Raw genomic sequence first — 27,971 nt, 5'->3', positions numbered from 1 at the left:
AGTGAAAGAGACGAAGATTATACTGAGGCTGTTTATTTTATCAAGGCAGCGGTTACAAAATAAATGTTAAGTACTGTTTTTGCGTTTATACATGTCTGGAATTTCATACAGGATTGCAAAAAAACCCCATCAGTGATCATTGAGGAGGATAACAGTTGTACTGTATATACAGTCAATGTAAAAATCATTATGTACATAAAACTGCTTGACAAAAAAAAAAAAAAAGGAGTAGCTTGCAATAGATAACTATGACCTCGTTTTTTGTCACTGTAAAATAATTCATTAATGTAATAACTTTTAAATATAAATGCAGAATAAACTACACTTCTCATTGCTATTCCATCCCAGAGATAAAACAGTATGCTGCTTGTCATACAGACATACACAATTTTTTTTTTATTTAATGTTTGCCTACATATCTCTCAAACCTTTACATTTACCCAAAAAGTATAAATAACATTTTAACCATGAGACTGAAAACTCATTTTTAGTGGCACATTGTCTAATAGTTAGCAACAGAACCAGTCCAAGCTTCACGACAAGGACGGAAATTTGAGTTCGGCGATATCGACGTCGGGAGAGCTGCCTCCGCTACGGTCGCTGTACGTGTCCCTGCAACACCAGAGAAACGGCGTTACTGCTGCGAGTCTGACACACTCATGGAAAAAGGCAGGTTTCTGTGGTGGTAACCGTGGAGACAGGCGGCAGCCCTTTGCCAAGTAGCTCTGGAGTTTGCCAGCAGAAGCCAGCAGGAGGCCAAAGTAGGGCGGAGAAGGTTTGATAGGCCTGGAGGTGAACTCAGGATGATATTGCACTCCGACAAAGTAGCAGTGCTCTGAAAATAACAGCACAGCGTTATTAGATTTCAAACCTTTGTTCGTTTGATGCATTGATTTGTTTATGCCATTGCACATTCTTGGTGGTCTAATGGCGTAGGGACCGGTTTTAAGAATTTAACAATACTATGACTCTTAATGGCCTCTTTATATTTGTGCGTGCAGCGACTGAGCTGAGATCCCTGCGGCTCTCGCACGGGTGGTTTGCCTTTATACTCCAACGCAATCCACACGCAGTTTTGAAAATGTGCTGCAGTTCTTCTCCAAGTGAGGACGTCACTACGGCTGGTATTGGCTATAGGGTTCTGCTTGAACAAATGGACCTAAATGACCAGATGATACGATTACTTACGCTGCAAAAATCGACCGAAAAGACGCCGGCGTAGGCGTTATGTGGAAGCTGGTGGAACGTCTAAAACGGGACAATCACGAGAGATGAGCTCTGGGGCTTTCAAAGTGCAGCAACCTTTTTTCGTGTGTTTGGCTTTGACTTTTCTGAAATGTTTCCATTTGAATCCCATTAAAAATATAGTGAATTTAACAAATCTTATTGAACAGTTTTAGAGGTTACATTTGTTCAAAACAGATTTTTTTCATAACAGGGTTTCACATACAGCATGCACTTTTGATAAGTGCAGTCAACCATGTACATGGGTGCAATCAATCGATTTAGTGACAATCCATCAATCATCGTGCATCATAAACTGTACAGTCACATTTTAATTTGCATTGCAGGGCATATGGTTCCATAACTGCAAGCTGACGTGAAACGGGACATGTCCCAGTATTTTTTGTTCCCAATTGAAGAAATTGGGTTGATGATTGTATTTGAAATTGATTTTGTCACTTGAAGACTTTAAGTTTGAAAACAATACGTTTTTGTTGTGACTTCATACAAATTTGACTGGTTATTGGCTTGAGCAGGATGGTTGCGCTCATCAGGCTTCAATCCAAAATGTTCTTACATAATCATGGTGGCATTAGGCTCTGGAAGTAATTCCATTCATGCCACTCAATTTTCTGTGACTGTGTAGCTACTGACTCAGTGTTAGAAAACTGAGCTTCGTGTATGTGTGCACCCGTATCTAAAAAATGTGCATGCTCATGGGCACATGCACACTTGGACAATTAGACAAAGGGTCCCTGCCCTTGATTATCTCTGTCTTAGAGACCATGATGGGTTTTCACATTGGGCAAATTTTCCCTCTCCTAATGACTGGGCACATATATACACTGTTTAAAAAAAAAAAAAAAATAAGCTCTGTGTAATAGTGAGGTCGCTAGTTGAAGGGTACTATAAACAAAAATGACTTCAGCTGTTTCGTTGTAGTTGTTTTCGGGGGTACAATTTGCTTCAAAATTTCTCTTGCTTATTTTCAGAGCTCTTTCCCTTTTTTCTTCTTTAACTCATTAATTCCACAAAGGTGGAGATGGCTCGTCCCTGATTGTGAAAATGCTATCGAGATGAATATCTTATTTTTATTGCAACTTAGAAACAACATTGGAGAGGTGAAAGGGGCAAATTCATGTTCATACTCGGAAAGAAATCTGGGTAATTTATCCAAGACCGTTAACAGAACCATTATGTCTGGAGTTTATCGGGGCCAGAGCTTATCGATACTCGAGACTTTAATAATTTAGCCCTAAGCCAATTTATTACCGGGCCTCGGTACCCATCCCTAATTGAGGGTGAGGCTTTTATTGGCGGGCAGCCTTTATCTGTACAAAAATCATTTCATGATCATGGCAAATAAAGGAACTACAGTGGTGCCATGATATACAAGAGACCCAACTTACGAGTTTTAAAAGATACAAGCCATTTTTGGGCTGAATTTTAGTTTTTTTTTGTCAGTGATGGTATTGGAGGGAAGGAGGAAGTGTTACACAGAAGTCACCCTCAATGATTTAACTGTGTAATTCTCCAGTAGCTTCTCCATTTCTTCAATTAGCTGTGGCCTTTGCTCCCTAACGCTACTCACTCCTTTGGCAACACTAGCTGCCTTTTATTACATTTTTATCTTTTAGTATAGTCGAGTCGACTTAGTCAAATGACGCTAGCAAGAGCCATAACAAACACGCACCCCATTTTCTTACTTAGCAATTATCCCCCTTCTTAAATCCACTGTGGTTCACTCCACTTTCTATTCTGTTTACTTCTAGTAGCACTGCTGTCTTTTATTTTTGGCCCATGAGAAAAAAAAAACTGTAAAAATAAAAAAACATCTTATGACGCACTCACGAACGTGCATGCTTAAACTATGTGCACACGTTGGGGTGCTAGTATGAGCACGCACCGATTTGAGTATGAGTGACTGCTTGCCTCTAAGTGGGCAGTGGCTCGTCTCGGCACCCCCCGTATGCATTCGGTATCCCTCGGCTTGAGTCAGCTACCAGGTCAACATGAGTCCAGTTTTGTGTAGGTGTTCGGATACCGAGAATTGGGTCGACAGCACCAGCATTTTTTCTTTTTTTAAAACAGATTTTTTGGTCGAACTCCGATTTGGACAACCACAAGACGTTTGAACTGGTTCGAACTGATGTTCCACTGTATATAAAAACAAACTAGTTTTTGGATTCAGAGATCCAGTGCATGACGGAGATGTGGAGTAAATGTCTTCCTTGGAGTCATTGATCTGATCAGCAAATTATGACATTAAAACCAATTACCAGGGCTAATAAAGTGCTAAATGCGAGAAGAAAATACCAGTATTGCAGAAGTAAACACTGAGGGGGTGTAATAATATTGTACATGGACAGCAATAAGGCCATAATGAATACTCACCACATTGTGCCAAACAGTGTTTGAGCTGAAGGCATGTTAGTGAATCTTTTAACAAGCTTCAGCGTGAGCCAAGGACAAAGGCATTAAATGTTGTGGCACATACATTTAACACTGTGAAAAACTGCTTTTTGGATTGCTGGCCGTGAGGGAATTCTGCAGTCTCACAGCTTCATCTGATAACAAGAAATGTGACTTGGCGACTCAGGCAACCAATAACAACAAAGCTGCACAGTGGTTGAAGAATGGAGTGAAAATGCAAGATCAGTAAATTAAGGACATAGAAGTTAGTATGCTTTTTTTTGTGGCAGGAGCTCAAAATAATCTTTTTGAGACATCCCAAGATTGGGCCCTTACCGACTTTGATAAGAAAGGGCATGGGGGAATTTTTTTTCCCCAAGATCCTCAGTGTGTATATTTAAAGCAGATGATTGTTTCAAAACAGTAAACATCACAACAACCGGAAGGCAAGCACTTCTTCAGATGCTTTACTGACTCATTGTAACCTTGGTCTGCTGTAGAAACCATCTAAAGTATGTCTACTATAGGGACAAAGGTTGAGACACATTGCACTGTCAGGTTTTCACGTCGTAATACCTGTCTGAAATGGGTTTTCTAATAAATAGCACTTTATAATGTCTTCTTTTCCTTTCAGCTTGTCCCTTAAGGGGTCGCTACAGCGTGTCATCTTTTTCCCATCTAAGCCTATCTCCTGCATCTTCCTCTCTAACACCCACTGTCCTCATGTCCTCCCTCACAACATCCATCAACCTTTTCTTTGGTCAAGCACTTTATCATGATGTACTTGCATATAAAAACGAATGACCAGTACAATTTAAAGTGTGCATCAATAATAACTTAATGGACATTGTGTTGCTCGTCCCGATGTGCATGCCTTGATAGAACGGCTCACATACTGTAATATATACACAATACTTGAGTTCAATATGGACCGATTGCCTAATGTGTAGTTCGCAGAGATATTAAATGTAAGCTCACTAGAGCACACTTATTCTTTGGCCAACTACAAGTGATGACCTGATTATCGACATTTTATTGCCTTTAAGCAAAGCAAATTACTTCAACACAAAATTGTCTTTTTTTCTTCCTTTCATGGTATTTTCAAGAAGCAAGCAGTTTTTTTATATGTGAGGCCGGCCACACGATTCGGGAGAAAGATGATAGCCAGCTGGGCTTGCAGTCGCCGTACTTTTGCACACTTAACATTCTGAACTCTTATGCCATATTTAAAAGAGGGTTTTCTGCTTTGTCTGTAGAATGCTTACAAACTATTTAAGTAGTCTGACTACTAGTATTTAATTTTTTTGGGAAACCAAAAAAAATTAGGAGGGGTGGGTGAATTTTCAACACGTTTGTAAGTCTGAGAAACAAAATCTTCTTTTCCTTTCGGCTTGTTCCATTAGGTGTCGCCACACTGTGCCATTTTTTTTCTATCTAAGCCTATCGCGTGCATCTTCCTCTCGAACACCCACTGTCCTCATGACCTCCCTCACAACGTCCATTAACCTTTTCTTTGGTCTTCCTCTCGCTCTTTTGCCTTACAGCTCCCCGCTCAGCACCCTTCTACCAATATACTCACTCTCTTGCCTCTGGACATGTCAAACCATCGAAGTCTGCTCTCTCTAACCTTATCTCCAAAACATCCAATTTTGGCTGTTCTTCTAATGAGCTAATTTCTAATACTTTCCAACCTGCTCACTCTGAGCGAGAACCTTAACATCTTCATTTCTGCTTCCTGCTGTTTTTTCAGTGCCACCGTCGCTAATCCGTACATTATGGACGGCCTCAGCACTGTTTTATAAACTTTTCCCTTCATCCTAGCGGAGACTCTTATGTTGCATAGAACACCAGACCCCTTCCGCCCAACTGTTCCACCCCACTTGGACCCGTTTCTTCACTTCTTTACCACACTCTCCATTGCTCTGTATTGTTGACCCCAAGTAAATGAAGTCGTCCACCCTCGCTATCTCTTCTCCCTGGAGCTTCACTCGTCCCCCTCCGCCCCTCTTATTCATGGACATATATTCTGTTTTACTTCATTCCTCTCCTTTCCAGTGCGTGCCTACATCCTAATTGTTCCTCTGCCTGCTCCCTGCTTCCACTGATGATCACAACAGACAAATAATAACTTGGGGAAAGTCAGCAACTGTAAAAGTCACTGTTTTATTCAACCCGCGTACAACAGAATCAATTGTTAATCAATTGTTATCAAGTCAAGTGGTAATTCTGCTTTGAATAATACGTACACCAAGAAAAAAACAGATGCAGAGTTGAAAGGAATGTACATGACTTCATAGCATGGCTTGACTCTGCATGATTGACTGGCTCAAAGTCAATCTTTGATCATTCATGAGCTAATTGGGAAAACAATGTTTTTTATTGGCACAATGTTTACATGATCGGAAAAGTTTACCTTGTTGGCATTTTGCCCAATGCTTCACTCAGTGGCATTGTGTGGCTGGCGCTCTCTGAAACTAATACTATTGAAACCCGACATAAAAGCACACATCAATGATAGACAGCAGTCTTTTTTTTTTTTCCATTTAAACTTGAATCCATTCATTTTACTTCAGAAGCATCCTGTATCAGTGACTGGCAGATTGTCTTTACAAAAATGTAACACTGACACTATATTGACTGGGCACCAGAAGTAGTTGTGATTGCAGAAATATTTTGCTGGAAGTTCTGCCATGTCCTTGGCATAAACCTCAAATTCTAGAATGTAGTATGCCAAGGTTATCATGTGTCTTTGTCGTCAGTATTCTTAAATATTACAATATGGCATGATAATCTTCAATGAAGGCGTCAAGAGCAAGTCGTGTAGGCACCGTGCAACGGAAACGGAGCATTTTAAGAGTAGTAGTCCAGCCTCGATTGATTTATTCAATCGATTAAGGAGTGTGTGTCTCTGTGATCATGATTAACTCACCCTCTAACTGAATGATCTCCATCCGTTCTCCCTCCACATCCTGGCCAACAAACTGAAGACCTTTCTCTTCAAAGTGGTGCTTGAGCTCAGGGTTCACCTGGAGCGAAGGGAGAGCAAATAATCATCTTAAAGAGGAAGTCAAAGAGTTAGCCGCTCAATACCGCCAGATTAGATCTGGACCGAGAGATTAAAATGGGGTTGATTGAAGAGGGCCTTGGTGTCTGATCATCTATTTATCGTTGAGGGCTAGTGTCAAACCTCAAATCTGTGTCTGTGCCGCTCATCAACGTGGTCCACGTCTCCATAAAGTTTTCCTGCAATGATGAAGAGAGCAATTCATCAATGTGAAGTGGCTTAAAATAAAGTATAAAGACCACAGAGGTCCAGAGTGCACACGTACTCAGCACACTGTTTTGGGATTTGAAAATGGTTCGCCTCTGGCCAAGCCTCATTGTGCCTCCCATCTGGCCTGGGTTATGCTCTGGCATGTCAATCACCTGCACAGATAAAAAAATAATTGCATTTAAACCTATTTGCTGTACCTGAAATCAATCACAATTAAAAGACGTTAGCAGAGACGAAAAAGCCTCCGCACTCATTTTTTGCTGATGAACTGTTGTGATCAAACTTTGACACCATGCCCAGCCTACATTAGATACTGTAGGGAGGCAGAGCTGGGGGGGTGGGGTGGGGGTTGGGGGTTGAGACAACCTTCACAATGTAGCTCAGCACATTTGTTGCCATTGGTCGAAAAAAGTTGGTTCAAAATCAAAATGGTCGCCCTCATGTTCATTTTCATGGACTTTTTTAAGACTTTCTGGCGTCTCCTGTTTTGTATGGTTGTGTTCAGGACCCCTATAATACCCTCCTACTATGATGTCTGCAGGGGCAAAAACATTCTGTTCTCGGGTATTTTGAATCCATCAAAAGGCAATTATTTTGTCAGAAGAATCTTAATATTTTGAAGAGGGCCTATACACACCCTGGTACTCAGGATTAATTATGGACCCAGATGGTATCTGTGTGCTAACGACAAATGTAGGTCTTTTAGGACCCACTTTTAACCCACAGACCTTGCACAAACAAAATGTGACTGATTAAAAATTGTTTAAAGGCAAAAGAATGCATACATTAAAACTAGTTTGGCCAGCCGCTAAAGAGAATGATTAGTGACATTGCTCTTGAAAGTCTGGGCAGATTTGTTCTGTCTTTGGATTTTTAAGGACTTTTTAAGCTATTTAAAAACTGTTTTCATTTTGGATGCTCAAATGTGAGACATTTAAGATACACAGAAAACGTATAGAGAAGAAATTGTTAGACAATTCATGATCATGTCATGAAGGTTTTGATATAATACTGGAGTGCAGCTTTGCCACGTGCTGCTTATCTGAGCCGCTAATCCTCACGAATTGATTGCTCATTCCTTTTCCCTACAGATTTCACGTCCTTACTCACAAACATATAAAATATAAAAAGAGAGAATTACTGACGTATATAGCGATAGCTTTGTAGGTGGATGCGTACAAATAATTTTATGTTCTTGGTGTGAACATTATTGCACAGACGAGGACGAAAAAGCACAGGAGTCACACAAGGACGACCTACCACTGGGTACTTGGACTCTGGGTTAAACTCCGTGGAGTTGGCATCTGAGAAAGGAAAACCAAAACCGGTCAGGTTTCCATCCAAAATCAACATCAAACAAAGGGTATCAAATCTCGATGAGTTGCAAACAACTCACCTTCCCAGCCGAGAACATTGCGGGCAAACTCGCACACGGCCAGCTGCATGCCCAAACACACACCTGCATGAAAATGAGACAGATGACATTTTTGCTGAAGTAGTGCAATTCAATGCAAGAACTCTGTCATTTTTTGTTTGTTTAATAATGAACATCGATCTTAAAACATTGTTCCAATTGTTTTTTTTTTCCCCACAGTAATTTATATTAGTTTAAGTGATACAGGAATAAAACAGCTATACAATGAAGAGATTTTTTTTATCTCACTGAATTCAAATCAGATGAAACTTCTCCTGTATCAGAGGAGCCAGGATCTCCCAAAATTATTTAATTTTGTTAAATGCCACAATAACACAAGAGAAAAATAAGAAAAATAAAAATAATATAAGAAGTTTATATTTTGTTCAAGGTCAAAAGTTTACATACACAAAAAGTACTACATCTCCACAGAACATGGTGAAGCCCAGATGATGAGGTCATGGCTTTGGAAGGACCTGATAGGTTAACTGACAACATGAGAGTTAATTGACAGAACACCTGGGGATGTATTAAAAGCCAAACCTCAAACATTGTGCTTCCTTGTTTGAAATCATGGGGTGGGGAAGGGAGGAATTGAAAGAAATCAGCCTGGAAATAAGATAGATAATATTGCAGCTTCAAAAGTCTGGCTCATCCTTGGGTACAATTTCCAGATGCTTGAAGTCACCATATTCATCTGTTTAAACAATTATATGCAAGTATAAACATCGTAGGAATGTTCAGCCATCACACCGCTCAGGAAGGAGATGGGCTCTATGTCCAGAGAGGAATGTGTTCTGGTCTGAAATGTGCAAGTCAACCATATAATAAAAAGGTAGCGGCATCATCTTATGGAGCTGTTTTGCCACAGCAGTAACAGGACCTCTTCAAAAAATAAACAGTCATGAAGAAAGAACAGTACATATTAGCAGAGACAACTGGGTACAAATTGGTCTTCCAAATGGCATGCTGCCAAAATGGTTAAGAAGTGGGTTGAGGATGAAGTGAATATTTTGGAGTGGCCATCACAAAGCCCTGATCTGAATCCCATCGAAAATGTGTGGGCAGATCTGAAAAGGTGTATGCGAGGGAGGCAACCAACCAACCTGACTTATTACATCAGTCAGGAGGAATGGGGCAGAATTCCAGCAAAGTACTGTCAGAAAGTTGTGGAATGTTATCCATAATGTTTGTCCCAAGACATGTATTTCAAAGGAAATGCTAATCGATACTAAAGAAATGTATGTAATCAAATAAAAGAAAATATACAATTCCAAGAAAATCTGTCATCATTGTGGCATTTAACAAAATGAAATGTTTTTTTGCACAATGTATGTCAACTTTTGACTTCAGTTTTACACTGATAAATATGACACGGTATAAAAAAATTCTGCCTTCAATAAGAATGATGCTCAGTGTTTAATTACCAAGACCAAAGACTATTAATTAAAACATTGTAGTTGTGAATAGTATGGCGATATAGTGGGGTCTAATTGAACTTAAGGTCAACAAATATGTCAATGGAGTTCTTGTTAGATTTCATGGTTTTGTGGTGGGACTTTGCTGACTGGTGACCGTTTCGTTTCTTACCTAGGAAGGGTTTATTCTGTTTTCTTGCCCAGTTTATGGCCAATATCTTGCCTTCTGTTCCTCTCACACCAAAGCCACCAGGCACCAACACCCCACTGTGGTGGCAAATACAGTAAGCATGAAAGAATTTTCAGTCACTGAATTTTTTTTTAATCAAAACAAAAAGGATTAAGTGCATTTTTTGGTTTTAACCGGAACACTTTTTTAACTGAAACAAGATTGCAGAAATAGGATGACGATGCTGGAAGCAAAAACTGCAGCGCGCACACCTGTCTATATAAAGCTGTGAGGGGGCACCAATAATGAGGTGGTGTGTGCAGTGCAGTCTCAATCTCAGTTTAACAGCTACGATAGTCCATGACATTCTGTCAAAACATCTTCTGGTAGATGATAATAAAAAAAATAAAGACATTTATAATAACTTTTCCTTGATAAAAACTTGACTCGGTCAATAGATTGATAGACTGCATTTGTCCATGTTTTGACAGAATATAAACATAGCTATTAATCTACGTTGTGCCGTGTTGAACCAAGACGGAAGTCAATAGAACCAATCCTGACTTGGATAGAACCATGCCTTGTTAGGACGATACACACAGTACTTTAGCAGCAAAACGAAACATGCGCTGTAGCCCACAGCTACAGCTAAGGGGACACTCCTGTTTCTTTTGAGACTTTACAAACACAAAATAACTCCACACTGCCAAACATTTGAGGCCTTTGTCAATGTCATTGTGCAGAGCCCCATCTGAAAACAATGTACAATCGCAAACGCAGTTGAAAATAAAAAATTCAAGTGGATGATTAAATTATTGCACTCTCGTTATCTAGGCAAAAATTAGAACTGCAAAACTAGAAAGCTTTCGTATCGTCGTATTGCAGCCGTTTGTAAATACAAACGTTTTGTGTGTCCTACACTGTTGGATAATGTTCCATGTCATGTTCGACTTTTTCCAGAAAATAAATAAAAGGTTAAGAGTAATTGGAAACATTTAAAATAAAAATAAAAAAATTGGGATTTGTATCATACTGGGACATATTGATAGACAAAAAAAAAAAAAAAAAAAAACAGTGATTCAATTTATAGTAAGTACACTGTCATAGTCATAGATGCAATTTAACTAAAAATGTTCGGTGTTTCAGTTTTCAGCCTGGGCTTCCACATTTCCGGCTAAAAACATTTTAGTGCAGCAGTAGTTAACATGATACTATACAGAGCTAATAACCTTTCAAGAATGCAAACAAAAAAAATGCTGCCCCTACATTAATAAGAACATGAAATGAATATTGCATTCATAAATAAAACATTAGGAATATATAAGGCTCATTTTAAGTACAGTACTGTTGTGAGACAATGGCTGTCTGCTGCCATCGTGTGGCTACCACAGGCACGGTGGTTTAAGCACTCACTTAGAGCTGCAGAGTTTTTGCCAGGCCTCATGATATTTCACTGGCTCATCTTGCAAAGTGGCTGGCTCCAGGTCGGCTGAGTCTATGTACTGGAACAGATGCAGACATCATGTTTACCCAACCAGTTATCAAACATCACGACGGACTGTTGAGAGAGATTTCCATACCTTGACCTCAAGCTTGTGACTGATGGCAAGCGCCGAGTGCTCCAGGGCCTTGATGACGGATGTGTAGGAGTCCGACAGCTTGGTGTACTTCCCCACCAGGGCAATGGAAACGTGTTCTAGCAGACGGTCTGACCTGAAATGTGGAGAAGAATTAGCATCATGTATTCAAATCAGCATGTTAGTATATTATCCCATTTGTAGATGTAGATTATGGACCCAAAAAATCTATTGCATCCTCTATTATTCACCTGAGATTTTTTTTTTTTTTGTTTACAAACATTCTTTTTATGTGTTTGTCTTATGCATAGGTCGGATCGTTGCGTGCCGCTGCCTCTTCTCCTCCACTAAATTGTTTAAGCATAATGTAATGGTATCACTCTTAAGTGGTGTACTAGTAAGTCAAAAGTCTTACTCAAAGTCAAAAGTTAAACCCAGCCCACCAATTAATCTTATGTGGACCACAAAATCAAATCAAAATTGCTGATTCTGCTCATGTTAATTACAATTAAGATACCAATCCCCCTTTGAAAAGAAACAATAGTTGAAAACCATATTCTTATAGGCCTCTGATTTCAAAACAGGTTACACTTCAATGTATTGTGTATACTTTATGCAGTAATCTTTCATTTATACGAGTTTGGAGGACTAGCTGCCCTTCGAAGAAAGTCATAAGCACATTGTGGTCTGTGACAAAAATGAGTGACACCAGTCATATGTACACGAAAATCTTATGAAAATGGAATAATGATTTTAGCTTGCATTAAAGCATACTTCCGCAATTATCTTCCATTAGTCACAAAACCTAAATAATAAAATGGGTCTTCACTGTATCACTGCAAATATAAATTTTAGATAATTCCCTCTACAAATGTAATGCCCACAATTCAAATAAAACATATAGCGTGCTCAGGAAAAAAAGCATACAATAAGCAGAGGAAAAAAAAAAGTAGGAGTCAAATAATTATGAATTTATTACTTGGCTGTTACTAACCCTGTGTTGCCTTTACAAGTTTTCCTTTTTCTCCCAAATGAGGTTGAGTTTTTCCTTGTCTGATTGAGGGGTTTGGATTAATGATGCCGTCAATCACTGCTGACTGTGGGTTTGTGAAGACCTTTGAGACTCTTGTGATTAAGGGCTATCTATACAAATAAATTTTAATTGCCTTTCTGACCTAACTTGAATTTTTGGACTCAAGCAAATAAAGTCAGTAAATTTTAATGTTAATTAGAATACCAACAATTTCAAATAGAACTTAAAAAAAAAATAATAAAAAATATTATATATATATATATATATATATATCTCACAAATTCTCCTAATTTTGTGAACAGAAAGGGCAGTTTTGTTATTGTGAGCAAAACACGATTATTGCTGCAGCAATACTAGCGTTTTGGAGGTACCAGATACAAATGTAAGCAATGGCTGGATGAGGATAGAAGCGCACGGTAACATATGACATGAAAATGTCTTTTTCACAAAATCTTCAAGGGAAAGGCACAGAAACTGCTAAAGCCTATTGACGAGCAAGAAAAAAAATGGGGGGGGGGGGGGACGACTCATGCTTTCACCTCTTCAACCCACATGTACCGCCAACCTTCCTGCAATATTTCGAGATTTCCCACAATACTGCAAAAATTATTGTACCGTGATATTAACACCTTGATAATACTGAACCATGTGATTAAATCAACACTTGAGTGCAAGCTCTAGTTCGTCACTGGCAAGCGAAAATTTTAGGGTACTTGCCCTTTGCGCAAGTGGCCTAAAAAGTTAACTTCGAACCCTGTTGCAACAATAACATCATGCAGCCATAATATTGACCCACAATACTGTTGTAGGACTATCTCCTATCCACAAGCGGCTCGTCAAATGAGTGGGATAAATAAATTGAATCTCAGATATAAAGTAATCATGTTCACTACAAGAGGCTGTAACATTTGTGAACTAGTATTATATTATTTCCAGTCATGCAGAATGGAAGAAGGAACAAAATAAGCATATTGTACGTATTTTAGAATATGGTGCAGGCAATAAAGTGGTTTAAAAAAAGGGGTGTGTCCCCACCTGTCGGCCATCTCCTTCCACTTGGAGAGCATCTTTCTGGGCCTCATCTCAACAGGCAGGTTCAGCCTTTGGCAGAAGTAGCTAACAACTCCCTGATCCTCCAACAACAGAGGTACTCGGTAGACTGAAGACACATCATGTACACAGATCACCTGTAATACAGTTTAAAACATTTATATTGTTGTTGACTTAATTGTTTTTATTAAATGGCATAAAAGTCCTGTTAATCACCTGTGTTGGCTCCACGTGACAAAACATGGATATCTTCTCCTTGACAGCTGTTTCCAAAGGCGTTGTACAACGGCACATAATCTAAGCACACATTTGACCTCTCTTGTAATGGGAGTTTAATTTAAAAAAAAAAAAAAAAAAACCTTTTATTTGTTTTTGTGGTTGTGGTTTCCCTCACCAAGTCGGGAGACAAACCAAGACCTCTGAGCTCTCGCACGCTGTTTTGTGTCGGCTTAGTCTTCTGCTCCCCTGTAGTGTTTGGCTGAAAAACAAAATGAGAAAAATGACCCAACTTTCCAATTCAATGTTCTTTAATTTAAAAAACAAAAAGTTTAAAGAAAAACACATATACATTTTCAGCTAATTAGCTGTACATTTATTCTATATAAAAGGTCTCATCAAATTTTGTAAAAATGTACAGTATAAATACAGTGAGATAAGAATGACCATACAAGTTGAGAAACATGAGCAGCCGTTCGGCTGATTTTTTGCTTTGACTCGAAAGCAAAAATTTGAGATCTGACCAAGGTATGGTGGGACTGAACTCAGCCAAAAGAAAGGTCAATAGGTAAAAACACGTCTTAAAAAGTAAAGATTTTATAGTGTGCTATTTTCATTCTTTAAAAAAAAAAAAAAAAGCATTCCCCAAAAAAAAAAAAAAAAAACATTTTGGGGAAGCTTTTGATCATTTTTGGAGAGGTTAATCTTGACGGGATCAGTCCATAAAACTTAATTCCAAAACTTTCACAGTTCATCTCTATTTATTTGCAAAATCCAACATTGCCTTCCAATTTCTTTTGCTTATAGGTAATTTGCATTTTGTTGTATGGCCTGTACATTTTTTCACTCAAAGCCAACAGTTCTCACTAGACTTTATTTTAATTTCATCTGTGGGATCAGTATCAGCATTTTATGCTGATCGGTTGATCGACTTAATTGTCATTATTCTTCTACTCATTCAACTTTTCATCTGAAACCAAAAGGCCTTCAGTATACAACTAAAACAAAGGAATTGGTATTGCTGTTCCAACACTGTTGGAGTGGACTGTGTGGCTGAGTACTGCTTCCTAAAAAGTCAGAAAAGCTGTGTTGCTGCTCAGCAGGGTTGAGTGGGCAGGTACTTAAAATACATCACAATTATGACAATTTAAAATCTGTCCATTTTTTGCAAGCCTTTTGCCATTACAATTTGGCATTCAATCAACAAACTGCAAAGATGTCAAACTTAAACAAAATTTCTTCGATGAGAGCTGCAAGACCCCATCACTGGACATTTTTAAACTTGATCTCAAAACTCACATTTCTCACTCAGTTTGAGGTTTAGTGGAATTTGTTCTCTATTTGTTTGTCCACTTTGTGTAAAATGGCCTTGAGTTCCATGAAAGGCGCAATGTAAATCCCAGTTATTATAATAATAATGTCGAAGACTCACTTTGACCTATGTTATGCATAGAACAGTTGAAAAAAAGATTGCATGAGACCTGTAACAGCAAGATGTCCTCACCTGGGGCACAAGGCTAACGTGGATGTTGCAGAAGTTCTCTCTCTTCACCTTGAACTGAAACTGTCTGAAGGCTTCAATGAAGGGCATGCTCTCAATGTCTCCCACTGTGCCCCCCAGCTGTGAACACAAAACACAGGCTCAGAGCACTGACATGTAAGCCTCACATTATGACGACAAATCCTCAATGACTACGCTGGTGAGGCATGGTTCTTTTACAGAGTAACGAATACATAGCCCCAAGCAAGCGAATAACTTTCACACCCCTTTCATCATATTGCCCAATTGCCCTGGCCTTAAGATTGTGTATATCATGAATACTGAGTCTTGTTGGTTATCTGAGAATCTACTGCACGTACTGGTAACTTTTTAGATATGCAGCAATAGAAAATATTATAAAAACGTGGATTAACCTGGTTCGTCACCTTGGACTGCTATTATTTTGAATACTACAGGATGTCCATCCATGCCATAGCTGAACCAGCAATGATGTAGAAGAAAGTTTTCAAACGAGTCTTAAAATAGGAATTTCCTGCAACTGTGCTTTCTTTTGAACTAGAACTTTCGGGGTCGCCACAGCGTGTCATCTCAGATAAACGCACATATGTTTGGCACAATTTTTACGCCGGATGCCCTTCCTGACGCAACCCTTCTCAGGGAGTGGAGGCCCCAGTGGGATACGAACCCACAACCCCTGGTTTAATCAAACCAGTGCTCTAACCACTGAGCTACAGGGCCTCTATGCTTTCTTTTGAACTAAAAGTAAGTAAATACTATTATCTAAAATAAACAAGCTTTTGGATGACATTGATCGGCTCGGCAAATCGCCATGAAAACAGATCAGCATAAAAATTCTAATTATCGTCCCATTCCGATATCTGCGTAAAGTCTAGAAAAAGAACAAGCAAACTGACCTCTATGACACAAACTTGAGGCTCCACACCGTCGCCGTCTACAGAGACCTTGGCTTGATTCATCACCCATTCCTGGATTGCATCTGTGATGTGAGGGACAACTGGGGGAGGGAAAAAGACAATGAAGAGAACTTTTCAAGCGTCACAAGTTCTGTACAAGATTTTTTTTTTGTTAAAAAGAAAATTGTCAAAATGATAATAAAATAAGAAAGGTGACCACCTGCTTTATTAAACTGTTATACAGAAACTGAAATCATGATTAACATATGAACATATATTTAATCAATTTTTGTATAATACACCTTAAAATTATTACTCTATTGTACTACCTTTAGTTTAAAATAGGGGGATTTTGCTATTAAAAATAAAAGCACCAGGCTATTTTTGATAGCATAGACCTAAGGCTGCATGAAAATGGGGGGGGGGGGGTGGATGACAAAATGAAAGTGTTTTTTTTCTATAACCATGTTGTTTATATTGTGATGTGGAAAAAAATACAGGATAAAACACCTGTTGTATGAAAATCAAAAGACATTTTTCTTTTTCTCTTGATTTATTCTTTGGACAGTTTATAACCGTAAAATAAATGACACTCAACATAAAACAGAAATATGTATCCCTATATTTAAATGTACTATAATTGTGAGCAGTTAAGTATCCAGACATGAAGATAAAATCATTTCTTTTCATGTCCATTTGTACTGTTCTACCTAGATTAGTATATTCCTACCACTATTATTCATTAGTTTTTAACAATTCTGTAATGTCACACATTATAACACAATATGCATTACTATTATTACTATCTATATTTGAGTGCATTAGCTTGAACAACGGCATGGTGGAATATGGATTAGGTCACCTGCCTCACAGTTTTGAGATCCTGGCTCCAAATCTGGCAGTATAGGATTGACTCCCGCTCAGTGATGGTGTCGATACGTGTCCTGCGACTGACTGGCGACCAGTTCAGGGTGTAGTCCACCTTTCTCCCAAAAACTGCTTGTTGAAGGGACAAGACTATTTCCAAAGTCTTCATTTTTACATTGAGCTACTTGAGATGTTCAGTATTGTCCACAAGATAGAAGAATTTTTGTAGCCATTCAGTGTTAGCTAACTCAACATTTTTCATTTCAAGAAAAGTCCAGATTTCACTCAAACAAGCCGTGAAACTGCTAAGGACTCTCCCTCTTGACAACCAAAGCACATTACTGTGCAGAAGTAGACCAGAATAAATATTTCAAACTTCATCCAGCAGTGTTTTAAACTGGGAATAAATGAAAACATATGCAAAAATAAAGTTGACTACCCGAATGACCAGCGAGATCACCTCACCAAGACATCTGACCACAAAGCGTGTCCTGATGTGGGAGCCCGTGAGGACCTAGGATGGGCCTCTTTTCTTGTTCACAAAGAAGTGAAGAATCCTTCATTTTTCCCCACCATGGACGGAGGACCATCAGTGCACACAGAGATAAGTTTATCCATCGGTAGATTTTTTTTTTTTTTTTTTTGCGAACGCAGTAAAAGACGATTAACTCATTCTCTTTCATTGTCAAAACAGGTGGACTTTCCTCATGATTTGTCACTGACAGCATACCTTACAATCACTCTGAAAAGTGATATATAGTTCATGTCTGTTGATACATCCAAAGCGAGAGAAAACAATGGCGCTACATTTATGTATTTGACTTGAGTTGTCTTAATTTGATTTGCGTCATGATGAACCACCTTGAACATTTCCTGGCGACAGAGGCATGTCTTTTATTCGTTTGATTATCTGGCCCTTATCCGAAAAGTCGTCAAAAAGTTGACTGCCAACAGCAAGCACGTACGTTTTGGCTAACTCCCCATCTGTGAATGGCTTTCCATTTCTCACAATTCCTAAAGCATCAGCAAAGCTAGCTGAATTCCAGTCACCTAGTTGGGTCCAAACATGGAGTTGCTGCTGACTACCTTGGACTCTGGACTGTAGCTCTTAACATGCTTTCTTCCTGCTGTCCTCCGCAGGATATTTAGATTCAAACGTAGTATGGCATATGTTGAAGTGGCGCTCTATATCTGAGCATTTCATTGATGTAATTTTTCACAACATATTAGACGCATGGCAGAACCTTCTCTCACCGCAAAGGTGAATTCATCTGTTCATTCTTGCCAAAAACTGTGGCCCTTTAGCCATCTTCGTCAAAAAGGCTTCCACAACTACTTGTCCCTACCCGAACTACGTTCGACCCCTCTGTGCTTGTGCAAATCAACTGCCAAAATGAACAGCAAACTACGGCAACCCTACGAGGATAAACTCTCTGCCTCATTTGCGTTGCTACGTAACAGAAACGACATGTACAGTTTGTTAGGGGTCTGCAAGCCATATGTAACCATCAAAAGAGCCATATATGGATCCAGAGCCAGAGGTTCCCGACCCCTGCTCTAGGGTATTAATACCTATTAGTATGTATCTCACCTTGCACAGTCTTGCCCAGGTAGTCTCCTTTCCTTTCCTTGTTTATAACCGACTGGTAGATCTTCCCTGTGGTCAAGTTGTTGTCCCTCGTCAGACGGATGTCCAGGAAACGCTCGTAGTTCCCCAAGTCCAAATCCACCTCTCCGCCATCGTCCAGCACAAACACCTCACCTATACATACATATAGAATACATTTCAAAGGATGTGCTAGAAAAGCAGTCGTGCCCATATAGGTAAATGGTTACCACAAACATATCCAGATGACTCACCATGCTCATAAGGTGAAAAAGTACCAGCATCGATGTTGATGTACGGGTCGATTTTGATGGCTGTGACATGAAGGCCGCACGACTTCAGGAGGGTGCCCACACTGCTGGCGATGATTCCTTTACCAATGCCGGAAATCACACCGCCGGTGACTAGAATGTACTTCATAGTGGCATAGGAGATCTGGAAAGTGAGAACAGGTGCGCGGCACGCTGAAAAAAAACTGGGTTGCTTCAAAGTTCAAAAAGAAAAAAATTAGACTATTTCGACAGATATTTTGAAGGTATTTACACTCAGTAAGTTTTGAGTACATGGTACAAGACTTATCAAGCTAAGTCAAGATAACAATACCAGTATCTGACTACACCGTAAATTGTTAATTTGTTTTAGATTTTGCAAACGCCTCATGTGTGGGTCGTGAGACTCACTCGTGACACGATCCCATGACCGCGTGTCCAACTTCCACTGAGATTTGGAATTTATAAGGCTTGCAACATGCAAGGCCAGAGTTGTGTGCTCCCAGCACTTCTCAGCCATACAAATGCAGAACAAAACCCAATCATGCAGGTAGTGTTTTACATGAGAAGCATGACTTCCCATCTTTGGCTTGTAATGTCTGTCTCTCTTGCAGAGTTAGTGATCCGACGAGAGGGGGTGATTAAAAAACATTAGGCGGACTCAATCTGAGTGGGTATCAATACTATTTGTGCCCTATTCAGTGGCACCACTGTGCCCGACGATGCAGCAGACTGCTCCGCCACGCCAGCCTCGCTCGCGGTATGGCGATGGGGCAAACACACACCTATGTACGCACACCCGTTGGCAGTTCATAATAATGAGAAGGGGCGCTTTCAAAAACCAAAACACAAAAGACATTCAACCACTCAGTGACTCTGACCCAGCTGCCTGACCAACAGGACATTATTTTTTGTCCATATCCACTATTGTGTTGGTCATACTTTAATAAATTCATAATAATTTCCTGTTAAAGGAATAATTCTGAAGATAACCCAACCACCTGCCGCATGGAAAAAAAAAAAATCACACATTAAATTGCAATATTTGTTTAAAAGAAGCAAGCAAACCAACCCACAATTATGAGCATTTTCGAGAATTGTTTACCCCTCCTCCTGAATGTTGACTTATCGTTGAAGCTTATTGGCTTCTCAGGGACGAGGACTGGTGAAGTGCGGCTCAAGGTTTCGACACATAAACACACATGATGTTCTGGCTAAATATAGACATGTATGACTAGAACATTTTTTTTTTCATAGCCACATTGGTTTAGAGGTTTCATGCCTCAGCGCCAACCCTGGATGTGAAATACCAACAAAGGATGAATAACAGTCACCGCCACCCTTACATCCTTCCATCCATTTTCCAAGCCACTTATCCTCACAAGGGTTGCGGGACTGTTGGAGCCTGTCAGGTGAAAGGCAGACTACACCCCGAACTGGTTACCAGTCAGTCACAGGCCATACTGTATATCGACCCAATCACTGACCGGGAATTGAACACAAGCTGCACCAAAGTCAGTCGTGTGTACCACTACACCATTAGTGACACGCCCTTAAAGACATTAATTCATAAATATTATACAATACGATATTTATACAAACACCATGCAGGGGAACGCACAAAGACTAAATGGGAAATGGCCTGAGAAGCTTGCCAACAAACAGTTCCTCGGTCCCTATCTGTCAGCTGGCTTCAAATGGCAAGTAACTTTACTTCACTGTATTGTACTTCTACCACACAGTTACAAGTTATTTTCCCATGTATGCCGTCTACATATTTAAGCACTCTTCACTTTTGCGGCTTTAATGCTTGGAAGTGGTCAGTGTTTACGCGGATATCGAAAGTCAATGTATCTAAGAAGAACCGCTAGCTCTACGATCATGTCGTTGTAGTTACCGTGTGCGATATCGAACCCACGCACGCTTTTCGAGTAAAATGGCGGGAGTTTGACCTGGCTTGGCAGTTGTACCAAAATTGGCCTGGTGCAACTCACTCGCCGTTTCGACTGAATCACTTTCCGTTATTCGACTCCAGCTGAAGTAGTGTGATATTCTAACACTAATAGTAAACCCAGTGTCACGTTAGCTTGCTGCTGGGAAGGACTCAAAAGGGCAAGACCGCCGTTCGAGCATCGACACGTGCAAAATAAAGGTTTGCATACTTACTTAACGAGGGACTACGCATGAAAAGCCGGTGAAGTTTAATTGACGCGATGTGTTTATCTGCGTCGTTCTAACCTTTTGCTTGAATTCGCGGAGTTCCGAACTTGCACGCTTCGACACGTGCAGGACAGACCTTCTTGGCCGCTCTTCTTCTTCTAGGTTTTCGGCTGAACCAATGGACTTCCAACACACTGCTGCTTCCCACAGGTTGGTATTAGATTGCAGGCTGAACTGTAAATTGCGCCACTGTCTTCCAAAAATATTTATAATTATATAGTTGATTTAATGTTTTATGCATGTTTCAGTGTCCTTTATGTTGACCTATTCATAAAATAGTTTAAAACACGTGTTTCTAAATTTATTTTGCTTCCGTTACACCAAGCTATTTAACTTCCTGAGTCAGTTCCGCCATAACACATAGATAAGGGTACTATAGATTAAGCTGCACGTTGGAACCACTGATCTAAAAAAAAAAAAAAAAAAAAAAAAGAGAGAGCTCATTGGCCACCAAAACTGAAGTCGCCGAAAGCAGATATCCGCCATCTTGATACTCCCAAAACAACCATGCCGACCTGTGCGTTAATCGCCAGTTTCGTGGCTGTGAGAAAATATTGCACAGATAAGTTAAAAGGATTTACTTTGACACTATTAAAGTTTTTTGTTATTATTTTCTGATGATCTTAACTCACTTGAACAAAGTTTTGTTTACAGGTGTTGTTCACTGTTCACCCTCTGCTTCACGTTTATAGGCCGATGTTTTTTTTTTTTGCAAAAAAGCGATGTAAATATTTTCCCAAATTTCATTGGTGGATAAGCAAGAAAACACATTTTCTGTGATATGTTTGATGAATTTCATAATACAGAACTCTGCAAATTGAATTAGATTTTCAAATGCGAGGAAACAAGTTTAGATTTTCTGTCTGGAATGGGATGTCGCAGAGACAACAAATGAACAATGCGTTTAGCATGTATTTTCCCATTGCGAGTCCTTATTTCTCAAAATATATCTAACTGATTGACTTAAAATGTAATGTTTTTATGACCAAAAATGTTTTGTTTTGTTTTGGGTTTTTTTTTTGCTATGTTAAGATGATAGTGCTTCACAGCCTATTTTGGGAAAAGTTAACATGTCACGGAAATTGGGCCCTAGGTAATATGCAAGGTTTCTTGGTAGTCACGGTTTTATATGTCTTTCCTTTCCACTTAGCCTTTTGTTGCCTTACCAAGTCGAATTAAAAATCCTTCATGTTACCAGAGCTGAAAAAATGCCAAGCTCACACAACCCGTTTTAATTCTACATGCCAAATTTTTAGAAAAACTCCGCCATAATCCAACCTGTAAACCATGTCCGCCACATGTTTTAGGAGTACCAAGACGGCGGCCAACTGGCTTCAACCAATGGACACACCGCTAGATTTGTATGCGCTATCCAGTCTTTTTTTTTTTTTTTAGATCAGTGGTTGTAGCCATCCATTCAAACGAACTGATTACTTGCCAGCAATGTTCGGGGAGGTTGAAGTCGCTGTACAAAAACAATCCATACAGACTGGAATTAATCCTAACTTGCTCATTTATTAGAAGGTATTGTTTGTCGTTGCTAATCGGTATGATATGAATACACATTTGATTTGAATAAAAGCAAAACAAATGTAAAAGGGACTTGACACCAAATATTTCGTTCTCATGACGATGGGCAGTTTTCCACATATGGAAACTCCAACACATGGCTAAACTGAGAACAGTAAAGAGGTGGTTTAAGTCATTTTCCAAGGTTTAAATACATCAAATGAAATAATGACCACATTGATTTAAGAGGTTGCTGTTATGCATATTTACTCATTTGTTCATTTATTTTCCATACCGATTAGTCTCTGGAGAGTCGTGGGCGTGCTGGAGCCCATCGTAGGGAACATTTACAACAAACGACTATCTGCACTCACTTTCACATTTATGGGCAATTTCCACGCAAGCACGGCGAGAACATGCAAAATCCATACTGGTGAGGCCACATTCGAACACACGTGCTTCGAACTGTGAGGCAAATCTGCTAACCAGCCGTGCACTCCACTGTGGTGATGATGCATATTTGAATGTGTAATTATGTGTAAAGATGATGTGTAATTTTTTTGTTGACTCCCAAAATGTGGTATATTTTTAACTCAATTTGCATGTTCATGGAACATTGTTTTTCCCACATTTTACTCATAGGTTTAACTGCTCCAAGGCGAGAGTGTACCTCACCGAGTGTCATCATTAATTTTGTTGACTTTTTCAGAGATTGCTGCTAATTCTGCTACGTCAGTCCTTGAACAAAATGATTTTTGACGACCACATAAATGTGAACGTTATACTGTCCACCGACTTGTACTGCCTTAGAGGACGGCATTGCCTGCTACAATATGGCGGCCGCTCTGACGTACGAAGAGGGGCTGGACACCTTTTGCAGTATCTCCAGTTGTCTAATGCACTTTTTACCGCCCCTTTCAGAATTGACCAATCAAGAGCGGAGGTTTTGGTTCACGCCAAAGAAAGTCTTCCGGAAAGGAATATTATGGGCCCAATCAATTTTATTAGAGTAAATGGGAGTGTTTCCAAGTTAGTTTGACTTCATAATTGTGGACATATTTAAAATCAATGGTAGGATTTTATGTTATGGTTTAAACACCTGATATTGGGCTATTGTTTGTATTCATATCTTTGAATGGAATGTTCACCACTAGATGGCGTAGAGCTTCTACGATACGTTACCTTACGTTGAGCTGCTGACCAACCTGAGCCAATAATAACAAGGGTAAGGTTATTCACACACATATATAATGGAGGGGAAATGAAACATCAATTTGGCTGACACGGGGAGTTGTTTTATTTTTGTTTTTTCCAGGAGGTAATCTCTGTGGTTAAGTGAGGCCTAATAAAATCAACTGGTGCTTCCCCAAATGCCACTCATGCCACATAGATCGAAGCATTAAGAGTCTCTCCCTCCATATATGTACTACTGTGGTGCAAGCTCCAGTTTTCTAATCCTTCACCAGTCTCGATCTAATTAAAGGCCTCATCCGCGGCACCTCATTTTCAAAAGTCACTCCCTTCAATTACTGATGACAAGTGAGCACCGACGCACATTAACCTCCTACGTGAAGAGCTCCTTTAGCTGCCCACCATCTCTCTCTCTGCAATAACACATTGGCAAATCCAAAGGCAATTTCACCTCTTTGGAATTTGATAAGACAGTGTTTTTCATGCTATGTTTTGCAATATGTTTTGGTCACGTGGCTCACTGCTGGCAAAGTCAGCAGCGAAGGCTCGTGCTGGGGTGTTAATTATTGTCTATACATGTTCCCCATGTGATTTCTCTGAGCTTCCTGCAAGCGAGACCAACAAGACTGACAAGACCTCAAAAACAGGATAAGGATCCACTTCAAATGACTGCGTGCTATGAGAGGCGTGACCTATTTCTTCCACCTATTTCACGTCGAAGCGCATATAAAACTGATTGACTTTGCCACTATTAAAACGGACACTGGGCTGTCGTAACTTGATTGCACCAGTGACGGCTACGCTCAGCAAGGTTTATGGAGATATTAACATCGACCAAATTAAAAGCGAAATGGGATTCATCTTATCATGGTCTGATGTAGAGTAGCTACTGCGTAAATCTGAAGAAAATAGATGTTTACTAATGTTCCCTGTAAGGATTAATTTCCTAACACTATTATGTTAACTAACAAGGTAGACACATAATGGTAATTCGGCCAAATATATTTTGATCAAAATCAGCAAAGGCCTGATTTTTGGATGTCTCTCAAAGAGTATCCTGAGATATCTGGTGCTGTAGGAGTCGAGTAATTTCTCCACCCCTGCCGACTTAGAAAGCAATCTAGGCTGATGATCGTTAACAGTTGAACATGTTCAAAATTTATGATCACTAGTCTTTACGTTGAAGGTCTTCACCAAGTTGGACCAAACCCTGTGATTGTGACAAACTGAATCATCGACAGTCAGGAAGCTGTCTTATGGTCATCCTACTGCCGGAGATAAATAGATGAATTAATGTGGTGCTGACACAAGTCGCCACAGGAAAAAAAAACAGGACACGAGTTCCTACAAAGATAAGCTCACAGTTAGGCTAGCTTCTTTTTCAACTACTACCCATAGTCTTTCTTTTTTGCATTTTTTGTCAGTCTGGAAGCCTGGTGGAACCATTTTGCCTCACACTGTCAATTGGCACGCCGTAAGTAGGAGACGTGATTGTCAGTGGAGCTATCGTTATGTGTTGTGTTATGTTGCTGATCTCAAGTACACCACACACTATAATAAGAGGAGTAAGAACAAATGTCACTTTTCCCTTCCCATGGTGGGGTCTCACACATTTTGAATATCGGTATGTAACACGCTCTGTGGCAATATCCTGCTTTGCTGGTTTTGGACAGCAAAAATAGAAAAATAGTGTACGTGCTGTTACAATTCTGATCACATTGTCACAGAGGCCTTCTTTTTTAAGACTTAAAGTTCTATTTCACCGGCAAGAGATGGAATGTAAACCCCATAAACAAGTAAGTAAAAGTCCATGTCATAAACTACTAGATCACACTAAAAGTTCATACTGGCACTTGCTGCTAGAGGAAGGGTTCGTCACTTAGCCTGAATAAAGAATAAAATAAAATGTCATGTTGAATTTGCTATTTCCTCAGCAAATTTTGACAGAGATTGCAGAAACAGGAAGCCAGGCAGACACCCATCAAGGAAGTGACTGAAACCAGTATTCATAAACATGTTTGTGTCTGTAAATTAATTTCAACATAATATATCCTGTTGTTGTTGTTTTAAATCTCTCTCTTTCATCTCCTGCTACTAATTAAATGAGCATAAATGGATAACCTAACCCGTGTATCACACTTGTAATGATGTGGTCTAATGAGCATATTCCCCAAATGTAAATAAGCAAAACAGGGATGAATAAAGCCAAGTAGAATTTGAGTTTGTGTGGTTTTTTTTCTTTTCTTTAATTGTGAAGTCAGATGTGAGACGCTGCGTCATTCTCTCAAGAACCTCCTCGCGGGATGGAGCACTCCAACTCGCAGCTCAAAAAGACGCGCACAAAAGAAAAAGTAGCCGCAACCCCCGCACCCCACACACTATTTATGAATGGGAGTGGTGCCTCTCGCTGTCCTCTTTCAGTTTTGGAATGCGCAAGGTTGTGGATCGATCTAAGACGGCTGGGCCGCAGGGTCGGGGGTGCACCCCAGATGGTAAAGGCACCCCGTTGCAGGACATGGCCTCACAGAGGAAAAGTGAGCTCTTGGCCAATTAGTATTATTATGGCTGCCCGTGTGCTTGCCTGACTGGATAAACACTGGCTGTGACTTCTCTGTGTGATATGGGAAACGTGCTTTTGACAACTGGCAACCGCATTTATAACCACAATGCAGCATGTCAGCGAGTAGAGGGTTGAAAAAAAAAAATGAATTGACACGATCAGTTCTTCGGTGATTCAACTCCTTCCTTCATCATTTCATCTACAGAGCGCATTCAAATTGAAGAGAGACAATTGCTGTGGGCTGCGTGATTTGCATAGCATGATTGTTGACAAAGATATCATTATCCTCATCACGCAGCAGGGTGCAAACCATTTACAACTGAAAAGAAACTAGTGTAATTTCTCTTACTGAGATTATGTGCTTGGAAAAAAAAGGTATCAAACATATAATAGACATGCATAATTCATCATTTAAAAATGCATTTGTGCTGTATTCAATTTTAACTGCCGCACATCATCAAAATGTCTCAGATTCTTCGGTCCTGGTCAAGAGGCAGGTCACTTGTTGCTAGGCAGAATTCACGGTACACATTTCTTTATTCTCCAAAGGCTAAAGAAATTAATTTGCATATGCCTGCCACGCCTCAGCAGACTGTTACAGGCATAGTACAGTGCTGCCTTGATTTAAGAGTTTAATTCACTCCGTGACCAAGAGTATAACTCAATTTATTCATACCATCAAATGAATATTTAATGAAATTAATTGAAATGGGATTAATCTCTAACTACTCCCGAAAAAAAAACATGAATATTACACCCGCGACCCTCGTGAGGATAAGACGCAAAAGAAAATGCATGGATGGGTATTTCAATTGCATCTTTTAATAAAGAAAAATAGCACTGTATTGTTTAGAAACAATAAAAATAAACGCACAGAACAAAATTGTTCTATTAAGTGTAATGCAGAACGTTAGGTACACCTCAAGTCACAAAAACTGTAGCGTTGTGTGTGTGCCTTTCAGGATTGCGGCCTGGGAGGTACCTATCGGAACACGAGGCTTGAATTAAATGGATTTACATTGCAATTTGCGAGTCAATATTTGCATTTGTATGGAAGTAAATTAGCGCTACCAGGATTTGAATTTGAAATGCCACAGAAGGCAGGATTTGAAGATGTAATGTAAAGTGATCGCATCTTCAATAGTTGCTACAATTCGCTGTCTGAAATTCAACTAGCTACAATTCGCTGTCTAAAAGTCACCGTCTCTGCCAACTGGCAGGGTTAATTCAGGTCAGAACCCAACACCCAGCCAATTGCATTTACGATTTCTTAGTCACGTGACGTCGCATACTAAGAAAACTAGATTGTTGGGTGTTCGGTTCTGACCTGAATTAACCCTGCCTGTTGGCACAGACGTGTAATTTTAGACAGTGAGTTGTAGCCGGTTGAATTTCAGACAGCAAATTGTAGCAACTATTGAAAATGTGATCACTTTACATTTCAAATTCAAATCCTGTTTTCTGTGGAATTTCAAATTAAAACCTGGTGGCAGTAATTTACTTCCATCCATTTGGACCTAAAAGAGCATTGAAAATGAAACTGCGAA

General features: G+C 39.7%; 1 protein-coding gene and 1 long non-coding RNA gene across 3 annotated transcripts; one reads left to right on the top strand and one right to left on the bottom strand.

Moving 5' to 3' along the window:
- Window positions 1–23: 23 nt before the first annotated feature.
- ctps1b (CTP synthase 1b) lies at window positions 24–21,459 on the bottom strand. Of its 2 annotated transcripts, none has more exons than XM_061820603.1 (18): window positions 21,111–21,459; window positions 18,930–19,110; window positions 18,661–18,831; window positions 16,203–16,303; window positions 15,292–15,408; window positions 13,966–14,049; window positions 13,788–13,868; window positions 13,557–13,708; window positions 11,492–11,624; window positions 11,325–11,413; window positions 9,915–10,009; window positions 8,307–8,369; window positions 8,171–8,214; window positions 6,966–7,062; window positions 6,824–6,879; window positions 6,566–6,662; window positions 691–835; window positions 24–612 (listed from the first exon to the last, which is right to left on the bottom strand). In XM_061820603.1, exons 2-18 carry the CDS (start codon window positions 19,093–19,095, stop codon window positions 534–536), a joined length of 1,770 nt encoding a protein of 589 aa, XP_061676587.1. In that variant the 5' UTR covers window positions 19,096–19,110; window positions 21,111–21,459; the 3' UTR covers window positions 24–533. The 2 variants fall into 2 exon arrangements, with proteins under 2 accessions (XP_061676587.1, XP_061676588.1); XM_061820604.1 differs by having other exon boundaries at window positions 21,183–21,459.
- A 1,775-nt stretch (window positions 21,460–23,234) lies between these two features.
- LOC133501103 (uncharacterized) lies at window positions 23,235–25,949 on the top strand. Its single transcript, XR_009795099.1, has 3 exons — window positions 23,235–23,744; window positions 23,828–23,898; window positions 23,989–25,949. It is a non-coding gene; the product is annotated as an uncharacterized LOC133501103 (long non-coding RNA).
- Window positions 25,950–27,971: the final 2,022 nt, after the last annotated feature.

This window comes from Syngnathoides biaculeatus, chromosome 5 (genome assembly GCF_019802595.1).
Source record: "Syngnathoides biaculeatus isolate LvHL_M chromosome 5, ASM1980259v1, whole genome shotgun sequence".
Taxonomy (NCBI): Eukaryota; Metazoa; Chordata; class Actinopteri; order Syngnathiformes; family Syngnathidae; genus Syngnathoides; species Syngnathoides biaculeatus.
This window is presented reverse-complemented; position numbering and strand designations above follow the sequence as displayed.

What these genes read in the sequence shown, in the direction of transcription:
- ctps1b (XM_061820603.1), bottom strand. Translation starts at nt 19,095, where the DNA reads ATGAAGTACATTCTAGTCACCGGCGGTGTGATTTCCGGCATTGGTAAA. An exon ending in TTTTTCACCTTATGAGCATG is followed by an intron (nt 18,832 to 18,929) that starts GTGAGTCATCTG and finishes ATGTATGTATAG; the next exon opens with GTGAGGTGTTTGTGCTGGAC. An exon ending in ATCCCAAAACAGTGTGCTGA is followed by an intron (nt 6,880 to 6,965) that starts GTACGTGTGCAC and finishes TCATCATTGCAG; the next exon opens with GAAAACTTTATGGAGACGTG.